General features: G+C 58.0%; 1 protein-coding gene across 2 annotated transcripts in view; it reads right to left on the bottom strand.

Annotated features, from left to right (window-relative positions):
- Positions 1 to 917: 917 nt before the first annotated feature.
- Positions 918 to 16,722, bottom strand: part of N4BP1 (NEDD4 binding protein 1) — a 28,721-nt gene continuing 12,916 nt past the window's right edge. For both annotated transcript variants that reach the window (XM_079759599.1, XM_079759598.1), the window contains exons 2-7: positions 14,727 to 16,390; positions 9,502 to 9,632; positions 7,051 to 7,147; positions 5,937 to 6,044; positions 3,293 to 3,400; positions 918 to 1,558 (exon numbers count right to left, since the gene is read on the bottom strand). In XM_079759599.1, the coding sequence (XP_079615725.1) occupies positions 1,201 to 1,558; positions 3,293 to 3,400; positions 5,937 to 6,044; positions 7,051 to 7,147; positions 9,502 to 9,632; positions 14,727 to 16,390 (2,466 nt within the window). In that variant the 3' untranslated portion in view covers positions 918 to 1,200. The remainder of the gene's footprint in view (positions 1,559 to 3,292; positions 3,401 to 5,936; positions 6,045 to 7,050; positions 7,148 to 9,501; positions 9,633 to 14,726; positions 16,391 to 16,722) is intronic.

Below are 16,722 nucleotides of genomic sequence, written 5' to 3'. Positions count from 1 at the left end.
CCTGGGCCCCCTCAAGGGACTCCCTCGGGCACCTGCCCCAGAGCAACAGCTGACAACAGTCCCCATCAGCACGCAGCGGGAAGGCATCCAGAGGCCACCCGCCCGCCCGTGGCCGGCAGAGCCCCTCACCAGGAAGGGCAAACCATCCGGGGGCTCCCGGGGCGGGAGAGAGATCCGCAGGGCCACGCGGACCTGACCGTGAGCAGCCGGGGGAGAACGGGCAGAGAAGACAAAGCCCTTTGAAGTAGGTTCAGAGAACAGCCAAGATGCTAGGAATGAACTGCCGGGGAGGATGGAGATTGGGCAGCTGACCACAGGACGCTAAGCTACTGATTCCGAGAAAGGCGCGGGGAAGGGCCGCCGAGGACGGAGACAACAGGGCAAAGGCAGGCGCCTGGCCACGGAAGCGGGCAGTGCTTTTCATCGGCGTGGGTCGTTCGGAAAACAGAAGCCAGTAGGTTTTTTGGCAAAGCTGCACAGAGCTCGCATGGGGCGTGTGCCATGGCTGAGGACACAAAATCACCACAGTCCTCGCAGCCACTGCCCCCTCGGAGGCTGGATGGGACGGAGTCAGGTCAGGACAGTGAGGCCGCTGCTGGCCTGTGAGCTGAGCCCCGCCCACCGCCTGCACAGTGGGCGCCTGGGTGTGGCCACACGGGCAGAGCCCATGCTGAGGCCGGCTGTGCCAGGGCCCCCACGCTGGCAGGCACAAGGTGCCCTCTAGTGGCGCCCGGCCACGCTTACCGAGGATTCCGGCGGGGGAATCCCGGGGAGCAAAACCAACTCCGGGGCTGAGTTCGAGGGGAGGCAGAGGGGGTGGGAGGGCACACTCTCCAGGTTGGCGGACGTGACGGTCACCTCAAGAAAATATACTTTAGGAGATCCTGCTCCCCAAGGAGCAGCTCTTTTTTTGTTGGTTTTGTTTTATTTAGAAAGGCTAATCATATTCATTTGTCAATATTCTCAGCTTTAAGGAAAATAGTTTAAAAAACATAAAAATGTCGATACACGGGAGTCACTGCTGGGAAAGTCTGAGCAGGCGGAGGACTCTCCCCCGAGGGAAACGGCACTCGGATAGCAGCATCGTTATATAGAAAAGAGCGGGCTTGAAAACCCAGGCTTTATACACAAATCGGGTCCGCTCCCTCCCGTCCGAGCGGCGGCTCCGGCGCCTCTTCACAGTGTGCGGCCGCAGCCCGCTCAGTCCAGCACCATGGCCGACAGTGCGTTCAGGTCCTTCATGTAGGGGTGGGCCACCAGGATCTGGTCGATCTTCAGCCTCTGCTCCGAGTCGGGGAAGATCTTCAGCAGGGCCTCCCTCAGCTCGCTGGTCTCGGCCGAGGACCGCTGGGCAGGCAGGGGCATGCTGGGCGGGAGGCCGGGCAGGCCGGGCCCCAGGGGGAAGCGGGGCTGCTGGGGTAGCCAGTGGCCGGGTGGGGGGCCCTGGACCCGGGCGGGGGGCTGGTGGCTGGTGCCGGCGGCTTGGGTGCTGGGGCCCCGGAAGCTGGGGTCGAACATGCCCACGGCTGGCAGGGCGGGGAGCAGGGGCTGCAGGTCCCTGTGAACGAAGGGGGCCTGGTGAGCTGGGTGATGAGATGAACAGGAGACCCTTGGAAATGACCTGCTGCGGACCTCCAGCCCAGTGCCGCCCCCTGGCTGCTGAGGGTGGGACTGTGGGCCGGGGGGGATGTCCCCATGCCACCTCCAGACTTAGGGGGGACAGGGATGACAGCGCTTCCAGAGCCACTCCAACCCGGCCGGTGTAACTCAGTGTCGGGGCGTCGACCTATGACCCAGGAGGTCACAGTTCGATTCCTGGTCAGGGCACATGTCTGGGTTGTGGGCTTAAGCTCCAGTGGGGGGCGTGCAGGAGGCAGCCGGTCCATGATTCTCTCTCATCATTGACGTTTCTCTCTCCCCCTTCCTCTCTGAAATCAATTAAAAAAAAAGTTTGTTTTTTTATTTAAGAAAGAGCCACTCCACCCACAGGTCTGCTCTGCGAGGACCGACCCCGCCCTCCGTCTGGCTCGGCACCAGGGCCCTGGCCCCACCTGGGCGCGTCCAGAGGCCTGAGGACGGAGGACGGGCCCACTCTCCCGAGACTGATTCTGTATGGGGGCCCCGGCTGACAGGCCTCAGAAGGGACCCCGTGAGTGGACGGGCAGCCCTCACTGACTCATGTCGGCCCCCCTCTCCCCGAAGTCTGGGTGCGGCATTGGCGCCCACAACGTGTGCGCACACAGGTGAGTGTTTAACCTCCTCATCCATCGGCAAAGCCTGCTGCGGGCGGCGCCGGCTGTGGGAGGAGCCAGAGAACATCCCTCCGCAGGTTGGATGGCGGACCGAGAGGACGGTGAGGCGTGCACATGGGCCTCGGGTTCCAGCTGGGACGCCGGGAAGGAAGTGAGAGGACGGAGGTGTGGTGTGGAGCGGGGTGGGTGCGGGCGGAGAAGCAGGGCCTGTGGGTGCTAAGTTCGCGTTTGTGTCTCAAAAGAGAAAGGATGCCCAAGACCAGGGAGGATGCAGGGGCAGGTGGTCCCCTCTGAGTCACTCCCACCGCCAAGCCGGGAGCCCCCCAAGGGCCTCCTGTAAATGGAAATGAACCCCCGAACGCCTTCCTGCGGGAAACACACACAGGTGCCGCCATTTCAGTTTTAAAGAGAAAAGGTCGGCTGCTGGGTTACAGGGCCTGTGCCCGGCACAGAGAATACTGCAGTTAGTGACACGAAAAGACAAACGCCACCGAAACGCAGCAGGAGTCCGCGGCACCCGCAGCGCCCGCCCTGTCCTTTCAGACCCACAGGAAGCGCCTGGCTCCCCACGCTCCACGGAGCGAAACCGAAGGGAGCCCTGGCCGGTGTGGCTCAGTGGGCAGAGCATCAGCCTGCGGACTGAAGGTCCCGGGTTCAATTTTGGTCAAGGGCATGGACCCGGGTTGTAGGCTCGATCCCCGACTGGGGCTCGTGTGGGGGGCAACCAATCGCTGTGTCTCTCTCACATGGATGTTTCTCTCTCTGTGTCTCTCCCCCTCCCTTCCACTCTCTCTAAAAATTAATGGAAAAATATCCCCAGGTGAGGACTAACCCAAAACCCCGAAACCAAAAGGACCACCAATGAAGATTTAGTCTTTTGGGGGCACGTGCTTGATTAGTTCCACACAGACAAGATCCACACTAAGACTATTTAAACAAAATGGAGAGCCATGTGTAGTTTCCCGGGATATGCTTGCACTAAACTTGCACAAAGACCGGAAAGAAACGTGTAAGCACACGGCCATTGGAGGAGGAAATACCTAAGGAAGACTTCCTTCCGAAGAAACTCTTCTAATCGAGGTCCACTCCTTCCCAGAGGGTCGTCGGGAACCATGAATATGTCCCCCACGAAGGTGTACTGGAGCAGCCTGCAACAGAGGGCGGGAGGCGCTGGGGCCGCGGCAGCGCTCGGGCGTCCAGGCCCAGGCAGGGCCACCTTAAAGCCCCGGCGCCGCTCAAAGCCCGAGGCACACCACGTGCCACGCGGGAACTTCTCTTCTGGGTACAAGTGGAGCCGAGTCAGCAGCTCCCTTCCTTCTCACCGAGACCTCGGCGTTTGTCTGAGCCTGGGGGCAGCTTCGCCCAGCGTGACTCCCTTTCCCTCTCCCTTAGAAAAGCAGGACTCCCCGACTCGGCCGTGTAGACGAGAGCAGCGAGCGGGGCTGCGGGGAGCTAACACGCGGCTCACATTCCTGGATGCACTCGCTCAGGGCTGCTCACCTGCGGGGGCTACCGCCTCCCTCGGCCAAGAAGCAGGAAACAGCTCTTCTAAGTGCACCTGCCCCCCACCCAGGGCACACTCAAAACCACGCAGGTCCCTCTTCCCCCAAACTATGCACAGAGCGCCTGGGAGCCCAGAGCTGCGCGCTCTTCTCCCTCCAGTCCTGCGGCTGGCGGCTCAGACTCCACGCTCAGGACCGGCTCTCTCTGGGGGGCTTACGGCCTAACACCCTTTCTTCCCGAGATTTCAGCTGTGAAAGCTTTTGTCCACTGGCAAACCACTGGAGACACCTTTAAAAAGGAAGTTATGAGCCCTGGCTGGTGTGGCTCAGTGGATAGAGCATCAACCTGGGGAATGAAGGGGCCTGGGTTCGATTCCGGTCAGGGCACATGCCTGGGTTGTGGGCACGATCCCCAGTGGGGGGCGTACAGGAGGCGGCCGATCAATGATTCTCTCTCATCATTGATGTTTCTCTCTCCCTCTCCCTTCCTCTCTGAAATCAATACAAATATATTTTTTTAAAAAGGAAGACATGATACTTAAAGAAGTGAAACCGGAGGTTAGTTGTGTTTAATTTATCAACTTCTGAGAAAACAGAAGTGCCAGTTGTTGGACCCGGGTCCGGACCGTGTTTTGTTTGTGACGTTGGACCCGGTGGGCTCTGAAAGCGACCGGCTGGCGTGCAAACCTGTCTCAGTGCGTTCAGGCTGCGCGTGGACATCGACAGTGTCCAGGAAACGCTGACAGCGGGCCAGGGCCAGGACCCAGCAGGAACTAGTCCCGGGAGATCAGTGGCTCGTGAACTGTGCCCAGAGGTCAAAGACCAGCTCCCAGTTCGGCTATCAACAGCTACTTAACAACACGGGCCACAGGCACGGAGGCATTCGCTCTTCCCTGGGCCTCTGCAGCGACATGCCATTTTTCTACGACCCCTAATGGCTCAGCAACAGACACACATGCGCCGTGGGGGGGGGGGGGAAGCCCACCGAGGCGTCACCTAGTGGGCGGCGTGGGCAGCTGTGCAGGAACCAGTGCACTCTTTAGTAACTGGTCATGTAGTTGTCAGAGGGCGCTCTCTGTCCTGGGGTCTGTGTGTGTGTGTGTGTGTTTGGGGGACCCCCCAATCTTGAACCCTGAGCCTGTGGGATCTGAGGCCACCTCCAGGTAGACAGCATCAGAACTGAGTTGAATTCTGCTTGGCTGGTGTGGCTCAGTGGTTGAGCATTGACCTATGAAGCAGGAGGTCACGATTCAATTCCCGGTCTGAGCACATGCCCGGGTTGTGGGGCCTGCAGGAAGCAGCCGATCCATGATTCTCTCTCATCATTGATGCTTCTCTCTCTCTCTCTCTTTCGTCCTCTCCCTTTCTCGCTGAAGTCAATAAAAATCTACAATAATAAAAGAGAAAGATGCAAATTGACTGTACCTTTGCGACGCCCACCAGCCCATCAGAAGTGCATATGCAAATTAACCCAACAAAGATGGCAGGTTAATTTGCCTACGCAGGCGTCAAGCGGCTGGGGGCAGGGCAGGATGCAGGCGTTCTGCACCGACCCAGCAGCTCCCAGCCTCTGGGCAGTGTGGGAAGGCAGAAAGGCAGCTCCGGCCGGAGCAAAGGCGGTGCCGGCAGCCAGGGGAAGGAAGGCCCATTCTTGCACAAATCTTCGTGCATCAGGCCTCTAGTATATTTATAAAAAAGAAAGAATTGAGTTGAATTCTAGACACCATGATGGTGGCTGAGAATTATCTGTTGATGTGGGGGAACCCCACCCATCTCCCCTGCACTGGAATTGGATTCGGGAACCCAATTACCCAGCAACGTTTGTATTTCATGGCTAAAGTGTGAGGCCGGTGACCTGCGGAAGCCCCCTGGGCATCGGGCGAGGGCAAGAGGAGGCTACTGCTCCCGCTCCCCACAGCTCACAGCTAGCGGCACCCCAGATGTGCCCTGGCCCGGCAGAGAGCTCTAGCCTGAGGCAGCGCCTGTGGTCACACAGCACCCCCTTCACCCGTGGGCCCCTTACCTGGAGGGCCCACCCCACGGTGTGGGTACACAGTCCCCGGGGCCTTGGTCCCTGTCTTGCTCTCTGCAGGGCAAGGTGAGCACAAAACAAACACACAAACGGAACGGAGGATGAACCACAGCACGTCGTGGCCAAGGACAGATAAGGAAGGGACGTTACCTTTTTGTGATGATTTCTCTCCAGGACACCGACTCAGTCACAAACTCTCTGAAGTTGTCATTTGTTACGATGATGCCACCAGTTTTGTCCGCTAAGTGTAGCAGGAACCTGTGGTGACAGGACAGAGGCTCAGACGGGCAGGCGGGCATCCGGCTCCCAGACGCTGAGCAAGAAACACCGGCTTCCTCTTCGTAGGAAACCAGAGGCCGGGGCCGAAGCCGGGGACAGAGAGGCCACGCCCTCGCCCACTGAGGGCGCAGTTGGCTGGGCGCCATCCCAAAGGTGCACCAAAAGGTTGCTGGTTCGATTCCCAGCCGGGGCACATGCCTGGGTTGCGGGCTGGATCCTCAGTGGGGGGCGTGCAAGAGGCAGCCGGTCCGTGACTCTCTCATCATTGATGTTTCTCTCTCTCTCTCCCTCTCCCTTCCTCTCTCTGTAAAAACTCAATTTTAACCAGTTAATTGCCACAATATTTTGAATTTAATTAAATAGGTCCGCCGTTTGCATCTATATACGCTTATGACGTACAAATGGTTAAAAAAAAACACCTTAAAAAAAGAAAAAAGAAGCGATGTTCAGAACTGCCATGTCGCCTCGCCCGAGTTACAGACGCGCTCAACTCCCAGCTACGAAGAGAGGCGATCGGGAGGAAGGGCCGGCTGAGCTCCGAGAAGCGCTGCGTTGCTGCTGGAGATGCCCATGTCCCCCTCTCGCTGGGAGGTCGGGGAGGACGGTGCGAGGTACGCCCTCAGGCAGGACGGCGACACGGACACGGGGCTCGGGCATCACGGTGACAAGTCACGGCCCGAATCCCCAGGAGACAGAACGCGCCACTCTCAGCAGCACCAACACCCAGCTCTGCGCCTGCTTCCTTACGGACCCGTCAGCTTTCGCTTAAAAAGACCCGGGCGGCACGTGTGGGAGCAGCCAATCGATGCGTCTCTCTCACATCGGCATTTCTCCCTCTCCCTCCTCCCTCTCCAAATCAATGGAGAAACTATATCCTCGGGTGAGGATTAACGACAGCCAAAAAGAACGAGGGCCCAGACGCACGGAGAAGTGCTCCTCGGAGCCGGGCTCCCCCAGCCCCCCAGAAAGCCGGGCAGCTCCCTACCTGTCGTCGTGGGAGGCGATCCGCTCCCCAAAGACCATCCGGGCGGGGGTCAGGGACAGGATGCCCAGCTCCTGCAGCTGCGTCAGGAAGTGCTGCTCTGTTCAGGGAGGGAGTGGAACACGCTCAGGCCGGGGCCACCTCCCCCACGTTTCCCCTGATGACCGTACCCCAAAGCTGTGGCGTGCTGAGTCGTGGGAAACCTTGCTCTGCTGACTCAGGGAGACTCAGTTGTACTCACTCACGGGAAGAAAACAAAAAGCAAGCGCGGCGCAGACTAAGGCCGGCGCCCTGTGAGCCTGACCTCAGCAGCTCTGGGGCGTGAAGAAGGTCAGCTCATTTGCTTCTTAAAGGAGCAAGCATAAGCCACAGCCTGTGTGTGACGGCCCTGCCACCAAGCACTGCGGCCCCGTTACTGCAGCGGAGCCGAGGGAGGGCCACAGCCCCTGAGGGGAGGGGGGACCCCAGAGCGCCTGCTCCCGGGCTCCCTCTAGGGCAGTGGTTCTCAACCTTCCTAATGCCGCGACCCCTTAATACAGTTCCTCCTGTTGTGGTGACCCCCAACCATAAAATTATGTTCGTTGCTACTTCATAACTGTAATTTTGCTACTGTTAATGAATCGTAATGTAAATATCTGTGTTTTCCGATGGTCTTAGGCGACCCTGCTAGCGGTTCTCAACCTGTGGAGAAAAACACAGATATTTACATTACGATTCATAACAGTAGCAAAATTACAGTTATGAAGTAGCAACGAACATAATTTTATGGTTGGGGGTCACCACAACAGGAGGAGCTGTGTTAAAGGGTCGCGGCATTAGGAAGGTTGAGAACCACTGCTCTAGGGGCACCCTGCTCAGCCTCTCGGCCATCTGTGCGTGAGCACTGACTGTCACGGGTGTGTGATGACTAAGGAGGACGGAGAGCCGAGCCACATTTTATTTATTTATTTATTTTTAATATATTTTATTGATTTTCCACAGAGAGGAAGGGAGAGGGATAGAGAGTTAGAAACATTGATGGAAGAGAAACATCGATCAGCTGCCTCCTGCACACCCCGTACTGGGGATATGCCCGCAACCATGGTACATGCCCTTGACCAGAATCGAACCCGGGACCCTTAAGTCCACAGGCCGACGCTCTATCCACTGAGCCAAACCAGTTAGCGCCCGAGCCACATTTTAGAAAACCAGTGATGGAGAAGAGGCCCTAATCTCCGGGCCTGGGACCCCCACACCTGCTGAAAGGCCGTCACTGCGTGCTGCTGTCCCAGAATGCACCCCGCACAGCTTACAAGACTCTTCCAGGGCCCGGCGGCTATGCACCAGGAGGTCAGGGTTCGATTCCCAGTCAGGGCACATGCTCAGGCTGTGGGCTCGATCCCCAGAGTGAGGCGTGCGGGAGGCAGCCGATCAATGATTCTCTCTCATCATTGATGTTTCTGTCTCTCTCCTTCTCTCTTCCTCTCTGAAATCAATAAAAATATATTTTTTTTAAAAAGAGGCTGGAAATTAAAAGAAAAAAAAAAAAAGACTCCTCCAGGGACCCAGCGCAAAAATAGCTGTGAAACGAGCGGCTTCGGCCGTCCCCCAGCCCTTCTCAGGACACGTGTGCCCCGAGGTGAAGGAGGCCGGGACTCCAGCCGCGCTTTACTGCTCCCGCCGGACAGCGGCTACGTCTGACTTCCTGGGGGATGTCTGGGCACACCCTGTCCCCCCCCCCCCGCCCCCCGGTCTGTTTCTAGGTGCTCAGGGCTCCGTGGGAAGCTGCCCGAATCAGCCCTGCACGGCTCCTCCCACGACGGCCGTGGTTTCTCCGGAATATTTCATGACCCTAAGTTCAGGCCTGTGTGTGGGGCTGCAGGGCAGTGCCTCGGTCCCATGTGATCACGGAAATGGTTGGTATTCGCTCCGGGCAGACCACTGAAAGGACCCTGCCTGGCCAGTGCGCTGCTGGCTGGGCGGCGTCCCGTGCTCGATCGATCCCTGGTCCGGGCCACGCCCAGGCTGCGGGCTCCCGGGTCGGGGTGTATGCAGGAGGCTCACATCAATGTTTTACTCTCTCTTCCTCTTTCTAAAAATCAATTTAAAAATTGTAAAAATATACATTCTATTTGAGGGTTCTAAATTTATCAAGTGACCACTTTCAAAAATAACATTTAAAGGGGCAGAAACCCAGCCTGATGAAAGAGAAACGGTCAAAGTTTTTCTAAAAAAAGACATTATTTAACCTGCTTTTTAGAGCGAAGGACATTTCCGTCTAGATCACGAACTCCAACGGAACTTTCCGAGAAGCGGCGCGAAGCCCCGCCGGCCCGCCTGATGCCGCCCTCCCTTCCGTGCTTTCAGCGGGCAGCCGATTGCCCCTCCCTCCCAAAGCGGCGGCCTGCCCCCCCAGGCGTGTGGCCATGACGAGCCAGTCCCCAGGCGCCCGCTCAGAGGCCGGGAGGCGCTCACCCGTGACGTTGGGGTCGCGCCTGGTCCTCCACTGCGGGACGAACACGGTGATGTTGCGGTTCCCCAGCTTCCAGAAGTACTCGACCGCGATGGCGATGCCCCGGCAGGAAAAGAACTTCTTCAGCCCGTGGCTGTGGGGACACAAGCGCGACTGTGGGCAGCGGCTGGGGGGCGGGTGCCGCGCGGGCGTCCCAGTCTGGTCCTCCGGCAACCCCGCTCGCTGCAGGTCCTCCGGTGGTGCAGAGCGGTTCTGCGCGCCCTGCCGGCCCCGGGCCCGGTGCCTGGACTCTCCTGAGCGTGGCCAAGCAGCCCCGAGGGCCAGGGACACGCTCGTCACCCCGCGGCTCCCAGAGGCTGGGCTTCCTGCTGCGGGCGCCGTGCCCGTGGGGGTACTGCTAAGCACACCCAGCCTGCGGCCGGAGGACGAGACTCCACAGACACGTGCTGGGAGCGACTCAGAGACTCCCGAGGCCGCCAGGCACCGCCGCAGCCGCAGCGCCGGCCGGGCTGGTGACGGAACAAGGCCGCAGCTGCTGTCCAGAAGCACCCGATGCGGCAAGGAGGCAGCCACATGCCACTTGTTCCCGGGAAACAGGCTGCGGGCAGTTTTCACAGAAGCGGGACAAGGTGTGTGTGTGTGTGGTTTTTTTTTTTTTAATCTTTAAAAAGAATAAATCACTTGGCAGGTGTGGCTCAGTGGTGGAGCGTTGACCTATGAACCAGGAGGTCAAGGTTTGATTCCTGGTCAGGGCACAGGCCCGGGTGGTGGGCTCGATCCCCAGTGTGGGGCGTGCAGGAGGCAGCCGGTCCATGATTCTCTCTCATCATTGATGTTTCTCTCTCCCTCTCCCTCTCCCTTCCTCTCTGAAATTAAAATAAAAAATTAAAAACCAGAATAAATCGTCCCAATTGCTTATCAGCCAGGAAGGCCAGAGCTGGTGGCACCGCAGCCAGAACAAACACGCTGCGTGGGCCCCGGGGTTCTGCTCAGAACCAGGGCCCAGGGAGCCTGGAGGACACAGCGCCCTGGAGAAGGCCCTGACCGTCGGCAGAGGGCCTCCGAGCTCACTCCTCAGGTCCCGGCGTGCTAGCCCCCCCTCCTCCTCCTCTCCAAAAACGCTTCGGTGACACACGCGGGGCCGCGGAGGGAGGGGACCCAGCCCGCCCCACGGCAGGCACCGGGGACACGGCTGGAACCACAAGCCGATGGCCTCCTGCTGCCCGGGCCCCTCACAGCTCAGAGAAGCTGGCAGGCAGTTCTAGAAGCACCAGCTCTGAACTCATTTCCAAACGTCACCGCAGTGACGAGATCACGCCACCTGGTGACCTGAAACATTTTGGTGGAGAACACAGATTTACCGAAAACAAAACTCCAGAGAAAGTCGCGTGCCCACGCTACCGTCCCCCAAGCAATACAGCGGGTCCTTCCCGCCTCAGCCATGCGCCCCCCCATCACCAGGCAGCACTGTGCTGACCTCGCTGCCTCCTGGCCCGCCGGCCAGCCCCCCACAGCCTGGGGACAGGCGCACCGGACCAGCTGTCCACGCCGACCCAGGCAAGGCGCACGGGAGTAGCGGCCCTCCGACCGCCGAGAAGGCGATGCCCGGGGCTCACGGCGCCAAACGCAAAAGGAGTGGCCCTGGCCCGAGGGCAGGCGGCGGCTGGCAGGGGAGGCCCAGCCCCGGCGGCCACATCCCTGGAAACGGGCTACCTGTCCTCTGTGGTTCCCCGCGATCGCGGGCAGTCAGCCAGCGGGAAGTGTCCGGCGCAGAAAGGAGGTGGGTGACGGGGGATAAAAACGGAGGGCCGTGGCCCTGGCCAGTGTGCTCAGTGGTTAGAGCACCGGCCTGCAGACTGAAGGGTCTCGGGCTCGATTCCGGTCAGGGGCATGCACCTCGGCTCCAGGCGCGATCCCCAGCCCCCCAGTCGGGCGTGTGGGAGGCAACCAATCGATGTGTCTCTCTCACATTGACGTTTCTCTCTCGCTGTCCCTCCCCCTCCCTTCCTTCCACTCTCTCTTAAAATAAAAAATCTACGGGAAAAATATCCTCGGGTGAGGATTACCAAAAAACAACAACAATGACAAAACCTGCCGCAATCGGGGAGCAGGCGCGGCTGCGGGGAAAGTGGAACCCTCCCCGAATGGCCCAGGACAGCCACTCCGTCCACGGCTCCCTCTGAGCACAGAGCCCGGGAACCTGCCGTCCGCGGTCACACACAGCTCGCCGCGAGGGGCGGGGGCGGGCCTCAGCGGCGAGGAAAGTCCTCGCCAGGAGTCAGGTGCTGTCACGCGGGGGCTCGCCTCCCAGAGCAGTGCCACAGCCCCTGCCACGCTGGGGACTCACCGCAGCCATTTCCACTGACTCATCGTCTGACTCATTCACGGTGACAAAGGGGAAAAACCAGGTACCGATCTGTGTCAGCAGCAGCCCTGGGAGGTGTTGGGAATTTCTCACGGTGCATGAACTGCGGGCACGGTGGGGTCCCAAGACCCTGCTGCTTAAGGACCCACATTTCCTCGTTAATGAAGTCCCCAACGGGCTGGGTTAAGGGAGGGAGGTGCGCTCAGCAGGGCTTAAGCAGCTCAACGTGCGCATCCAATGTTGCCCAGGCCCCTGGTCCCGGCCTCCGTGGCTACGGGAAGAGGCTGGTGTCCGGAGGGAAGGGACCGCTGGGCCCAAATCTCATACCTGTCTGTGATCTCGGACAAGGTTCCTAAGCCATTTACGTTGTGTGAATTCCACATAACTTCCACCTCACAACACTGGCGTGAAGTTTGCTTTAAGAGATAAAGTCCATGCCCTGGTCGGGGTGGCCCGGGGGCCGCCGGTTTGATTCCCAGCCAGGGCACATGCCCAGGTGCAGGTTCTACCAAGTCTCCCTCTCCCCCTCTCCCTTCCTCTCTCTCTACAATCCATAAAAACTCTCCTTAAGAAAAAAGGTAAATTATAGTATTTAACACGTCAGTTTCAGCTTTAAGATTCCAAATATTTGTTAAATTAAATATACGGCCTCAAAGTTTAACTTAAATTGATTATTAAAATAGCAACTGGAATTGCAAGTTATAAATGGGTGGTGAAAAGTCATTTAAAAAGTCCTAATCTTTCCTTTTTTAAAAAACAAACAGACTGGTTTTTAGAGAGAGAGGAAAGGAAAGATAGAGAGAGGGGAAGAAAGAGAAATTGCTGTTCCACTTATGTGTGCGTGCATTGGTTGATTCTTGTGTGTGCCCTGACTGAGGATCAAACCCACAACCCTGGCGTACCAGGATGATGCTCTAACCAGCTGAGCCACACCAGCCAGGGCCGAGAAGTCTAATCTCTAACAACCTCCTCTTTCACCCATTCTTCCTGTTACTGAGCATCATGTGCCAGCAACACTGACCTTGGGGTCGTTCGGAGAACAGAACAGACACGGTCACCTTCTTCATGGAACTTACAGGCTAGAGTTCACATTTCACATTGAAGCAATTAATTTAGAATAAGGGTTCATCTTTTCCCAACTCTTAAAAAATTTAAAGGTGAAATAAACATAACAAAAAACAATCCTTTTAAAGCGAACAATTCCGTGGTATTAAGGACACAACCCCCACTTATATCCAAAACATTTCCATCGCTCCAAACTAAAACCCTACCCCAGTAAGCAGTTTCTCTCCAGAATAAGTTAATTTTAATTAATGATATTTTCAAATCAATCTACATCAAGCTGTAAGTCTGTCTTCTTTGTAAAAATGGTGCTTTAAAACTTAGACATCTTGTGAATTCAAAGAAAGTGGAAACCCTCCCCAAACCATCAGTTTTTTAAAAATTAACGCGAGTCAGCTTGTGGTTTCCCTAAGAGCACTGATTCAGGGGGTTTCAAGGGCAGGAGGGTACCCAAGGGCGTTAGGGAAACCCTGGGAGTGTGTTGGGCTGTCACATGACTAGGGGGGGAGCACTCTAGCCACAGTGGGAGGGGCCAGATATGCAAATTGCCCTGTCTTGGATATACACACAGCTCCAAGCCCCAACAGCCCCTCTGAGAGATGCACTACCACTCCAGGAAGCTTTTAAGGAACATGTCATTATCACCCTGGCTGGTGTGGCTCAATGGATAGAGCACCGGCCTGTGGACTGAAGGGTCCCAGGTTCGAGTCTGGTAAACAGCACATGTCCGGGTTTCGGGCTCGATCCCCAGCAGGGGTGTGTGTAGGAGGCAGCCGATCAATCATGCTCTCTCATCATTGATGTTTCTCTCTCTCTCTCCCCCTCTGAAATCAATAATAAATAAAAAAAGTGTCATTACCAACACGTACCCTAGGTTAATTTGCATTTCTTATTCTTTGAACAGCCATTTGGGAAATCTTTCCACAAACAGGAAAATGACAAAGGATCAATATCACTCACAATCGAGACCTCCATTGTCTATCATCATTTGGCTCAGAACATGGTGACAACGAGGAACGGTGCTGGCCGGCGTGACTGCAGCCGCACTTACACTTTCCTGAGATAACGCGCAGCTCTGGCCCTTTGCTGGGCTTCCCCCAAAGGCACTGCCAAACACAGCGAATGACAACAAAAGCCGTGTGCGGGACTCGGACAAGCGCGTGCGTCCGTTACTGCCCCGGGGGAGTGATGAGAGAGGCGGGCCCTTTCTTCTTTACTTTTTTTTTTGACAGCCAAGGACAGAATCAATAATCCATTCAAAAATTAAAAAATAAAAAGAATCCTCTTACTTTAAAAAATGGACACTAAAATAATTGTGCATGAAAGGACATAGTTGAGCCTGGCCAGGAGGCTCAGTGGTTGAGCGTTAACCTAGGAACCAGGAGGTGACGGTTCGATTCCCAGTCAGGACACAGGCCCGGGTTGCAGGCTCGATCCCCAGGTGGGGGTGTACAGGAGGCGGTCGATCCATGATTCTCTCTCATCACTGATGTTTCTGTCTCTCTCTCTTCCTCTCTGAAATCAATAAAAATACATTCTTAAAAAACCTAATCATTTAGAAGTCTCCGTGCTGCTTATCACTGGGCAAAGCGAGGTGAAAAGACACTTCCCATCATCTCCTGCCCCGACAGGCAAGGCTGCCGGTGGGCCAAGTTAGAACTCCACCAGATGGAACAGCAAGGCTTTCCAGGGAAGCTCAGACCCACTCGACACACAGGACCGTTCCCCCAGTGCACGCAGTTCCGGGCGCTGCTGGGGGCGCTGCTGGGAATCACAGCGAGCGCGGCCGCGTGGACTTACGTAATCGCGACGTTGCTCCCGTCGATGACGATGTGCTTCAGATCCGTCCTCCCTGGCTCGTTCTTCAGCTCCAGCTTGTAGGGCACTTTCAGGGTGTCTCGGAACCTTTGCACCCCTGTAACCGAGGAGTCGATGTGATCGGAAAACCCGGCCGAGAGCCCCAGCGGGGGCAGCGGCGTGGCAGGAAGGGGCTGGCAGTTCGGCCTGGACTGCGGGGAGCCGAGGCATCCGGCCCGGCTCTCACAGGCCGACTTGAGATGGTTGGGGAGCAAGGCCTCTCCGTGCGGCTGCACCCCATTCTCGGGGAAAACCGGAATCCTGGGCTGGTGACCTGACCCTCCTCTCGAAACAAAACTGGGGCTGGAGGGGGCGACGGAGGGGGCAAAGCCATCGATTTCCAGGTCCATGTTCCCGACGTAGTTGGGGTGCGGCCCCCAGGGCTCCGGCCGCTGCTCCATCGGCCCTGTTTTGAAAGCGTTCATCCTGCAGTTCGAGGTACACGGTTTTGATTCCGCTTTGAACGGTAACGGAGGAAATTTCTTCACCGTATTTTGCTGTGCGTGGGTTTGCGTTTTCTTTGGGGTGGAGTCCACGGTGAACTCGTTGGTGCTGCTACAAACTCCCTTGTGTTTGGTTTTGCTGGTCTCGGGGTGCCCGGGGCCAGGCGCAGGCTCCCGCTCTTCCTGGCACCGCCTGTTCTCCTTCTCGATCTCCTCCAGGAGCAGCAGGGGCTCGGCGGACGGCCCGTACTCCCGGATGACCTTCTCCACGGTGTCCTGCGAGTAGCCCATGGTTCTGAAGAAGTTCACCAGGATGTTGTGCTCCATCTCCTCGGTGGTGTCTTTCCCGTCGGGGCTCACGCCGTCTGGCTCGCCGGGCGCCTCGGACAGGTCGATGAGGACAGCTCCAGCGTCCGTCTTCGCGTCCGTCTTCCCGTCGGGCGCCAGCTCGCCCCCCTCCACGCTCTCCAGAGAAAACTGCTTCTTGGTGTGCCGCTCCTCGGAGTCGGAGGACCTCCGTTTGTGGCAAGCCCTACCCTTGCCGAGCTCGTCCTCGGGGGCCAGGCCGTTGACGGGAAGGAAGAGCGCGTCTTGTGAGCTAGAAAACACGGTGTCCATTTGTTTCGTGAGCTCGGACACGGGGGTCCCGGCCCCGCTTCTCGCCTCCTCCCGCAGGGCCGCCCCGTCAACGCTCAGCCCCGTGGCCGCGCTCTGTGGGCCCCCCGTCTGTGCAGACTCTCTGATTTCAGGGACGTCATCGTCCCCCGCCTCAAACAGGGTGTCCTCCCCCAGCGTGAGCGCCAGCAGCTCCTTCTTCAGGGACGTGGGCAGGAGCAGCAGGTCCATGGTGTAGCTGTCGGCGCGCGCCTCCACGAACTGCTTGAACTCCCGCTTCACCTCCGACTCCTTCTGGCAGCTGGGCAGGCCCTCGTGGCTCTCGAAGAGCTTCACGAACTGCTGGACGTGGCTGCGGGCCATGACCACGGCCTCGGCGCTGCCGCGGATGCCCAGCAGCCCGACGTCCAGCACGCAGAGGTCGGCGCAGGTGTCCTGGATCAGGCTCTTGAGGAACAGGCCCTGCGCGCCCACGAAGATGCAGTGCATGGCCTTGGGGTAGTGCTCCCGCTCCTCCAGCTCGGGCTCGCAGACGCCTTTGATGTACTCCTGCAAGAGAGGACAGGGTCAGCTCACAGCGCGCCTCAGCTCACAGCCCGGCGGCCCGTGGCCAGCTGCCGCGCCGGGCACAAGGGGGAATCAGGCCCATAACTGGGGGGAGGGCGTGACGCAAACAAAGCATTTACAGGAACAGTCGTGAGTCCGGACGGCCTGGCTCAGGGGTTGGGTGTGGACCTAGGAACCAGGAGGTCAGGGTTCGATTCCCGGTCAGGGCATATGCCCAGGTTCGGGCTCGATCCCCACTGGGGGGCATGCAGGAGGCAGCGGATCAATGATTCTCTCTCATCATTGATGTTTCTCTCTCTCTCCCTCTCCCTTCC

The sequence above is a fragment of the Cnephaeus nilssonii genome, assembly GCF_951640355.1.
Source record: "Cnephaeus nilssonii genome assembly, chromosome: 20".
NCBI lineage: Eukaryota > Metazoa > Chordata > Mammalia > Chiroptera > Vespertilionidae > Cnephaeus > Cnephaeus nilssonii.
Note: the sequence above shows the minus strand (reverse complement) of the source record. Positions and strands in the feature narration are given on the sequence as shown.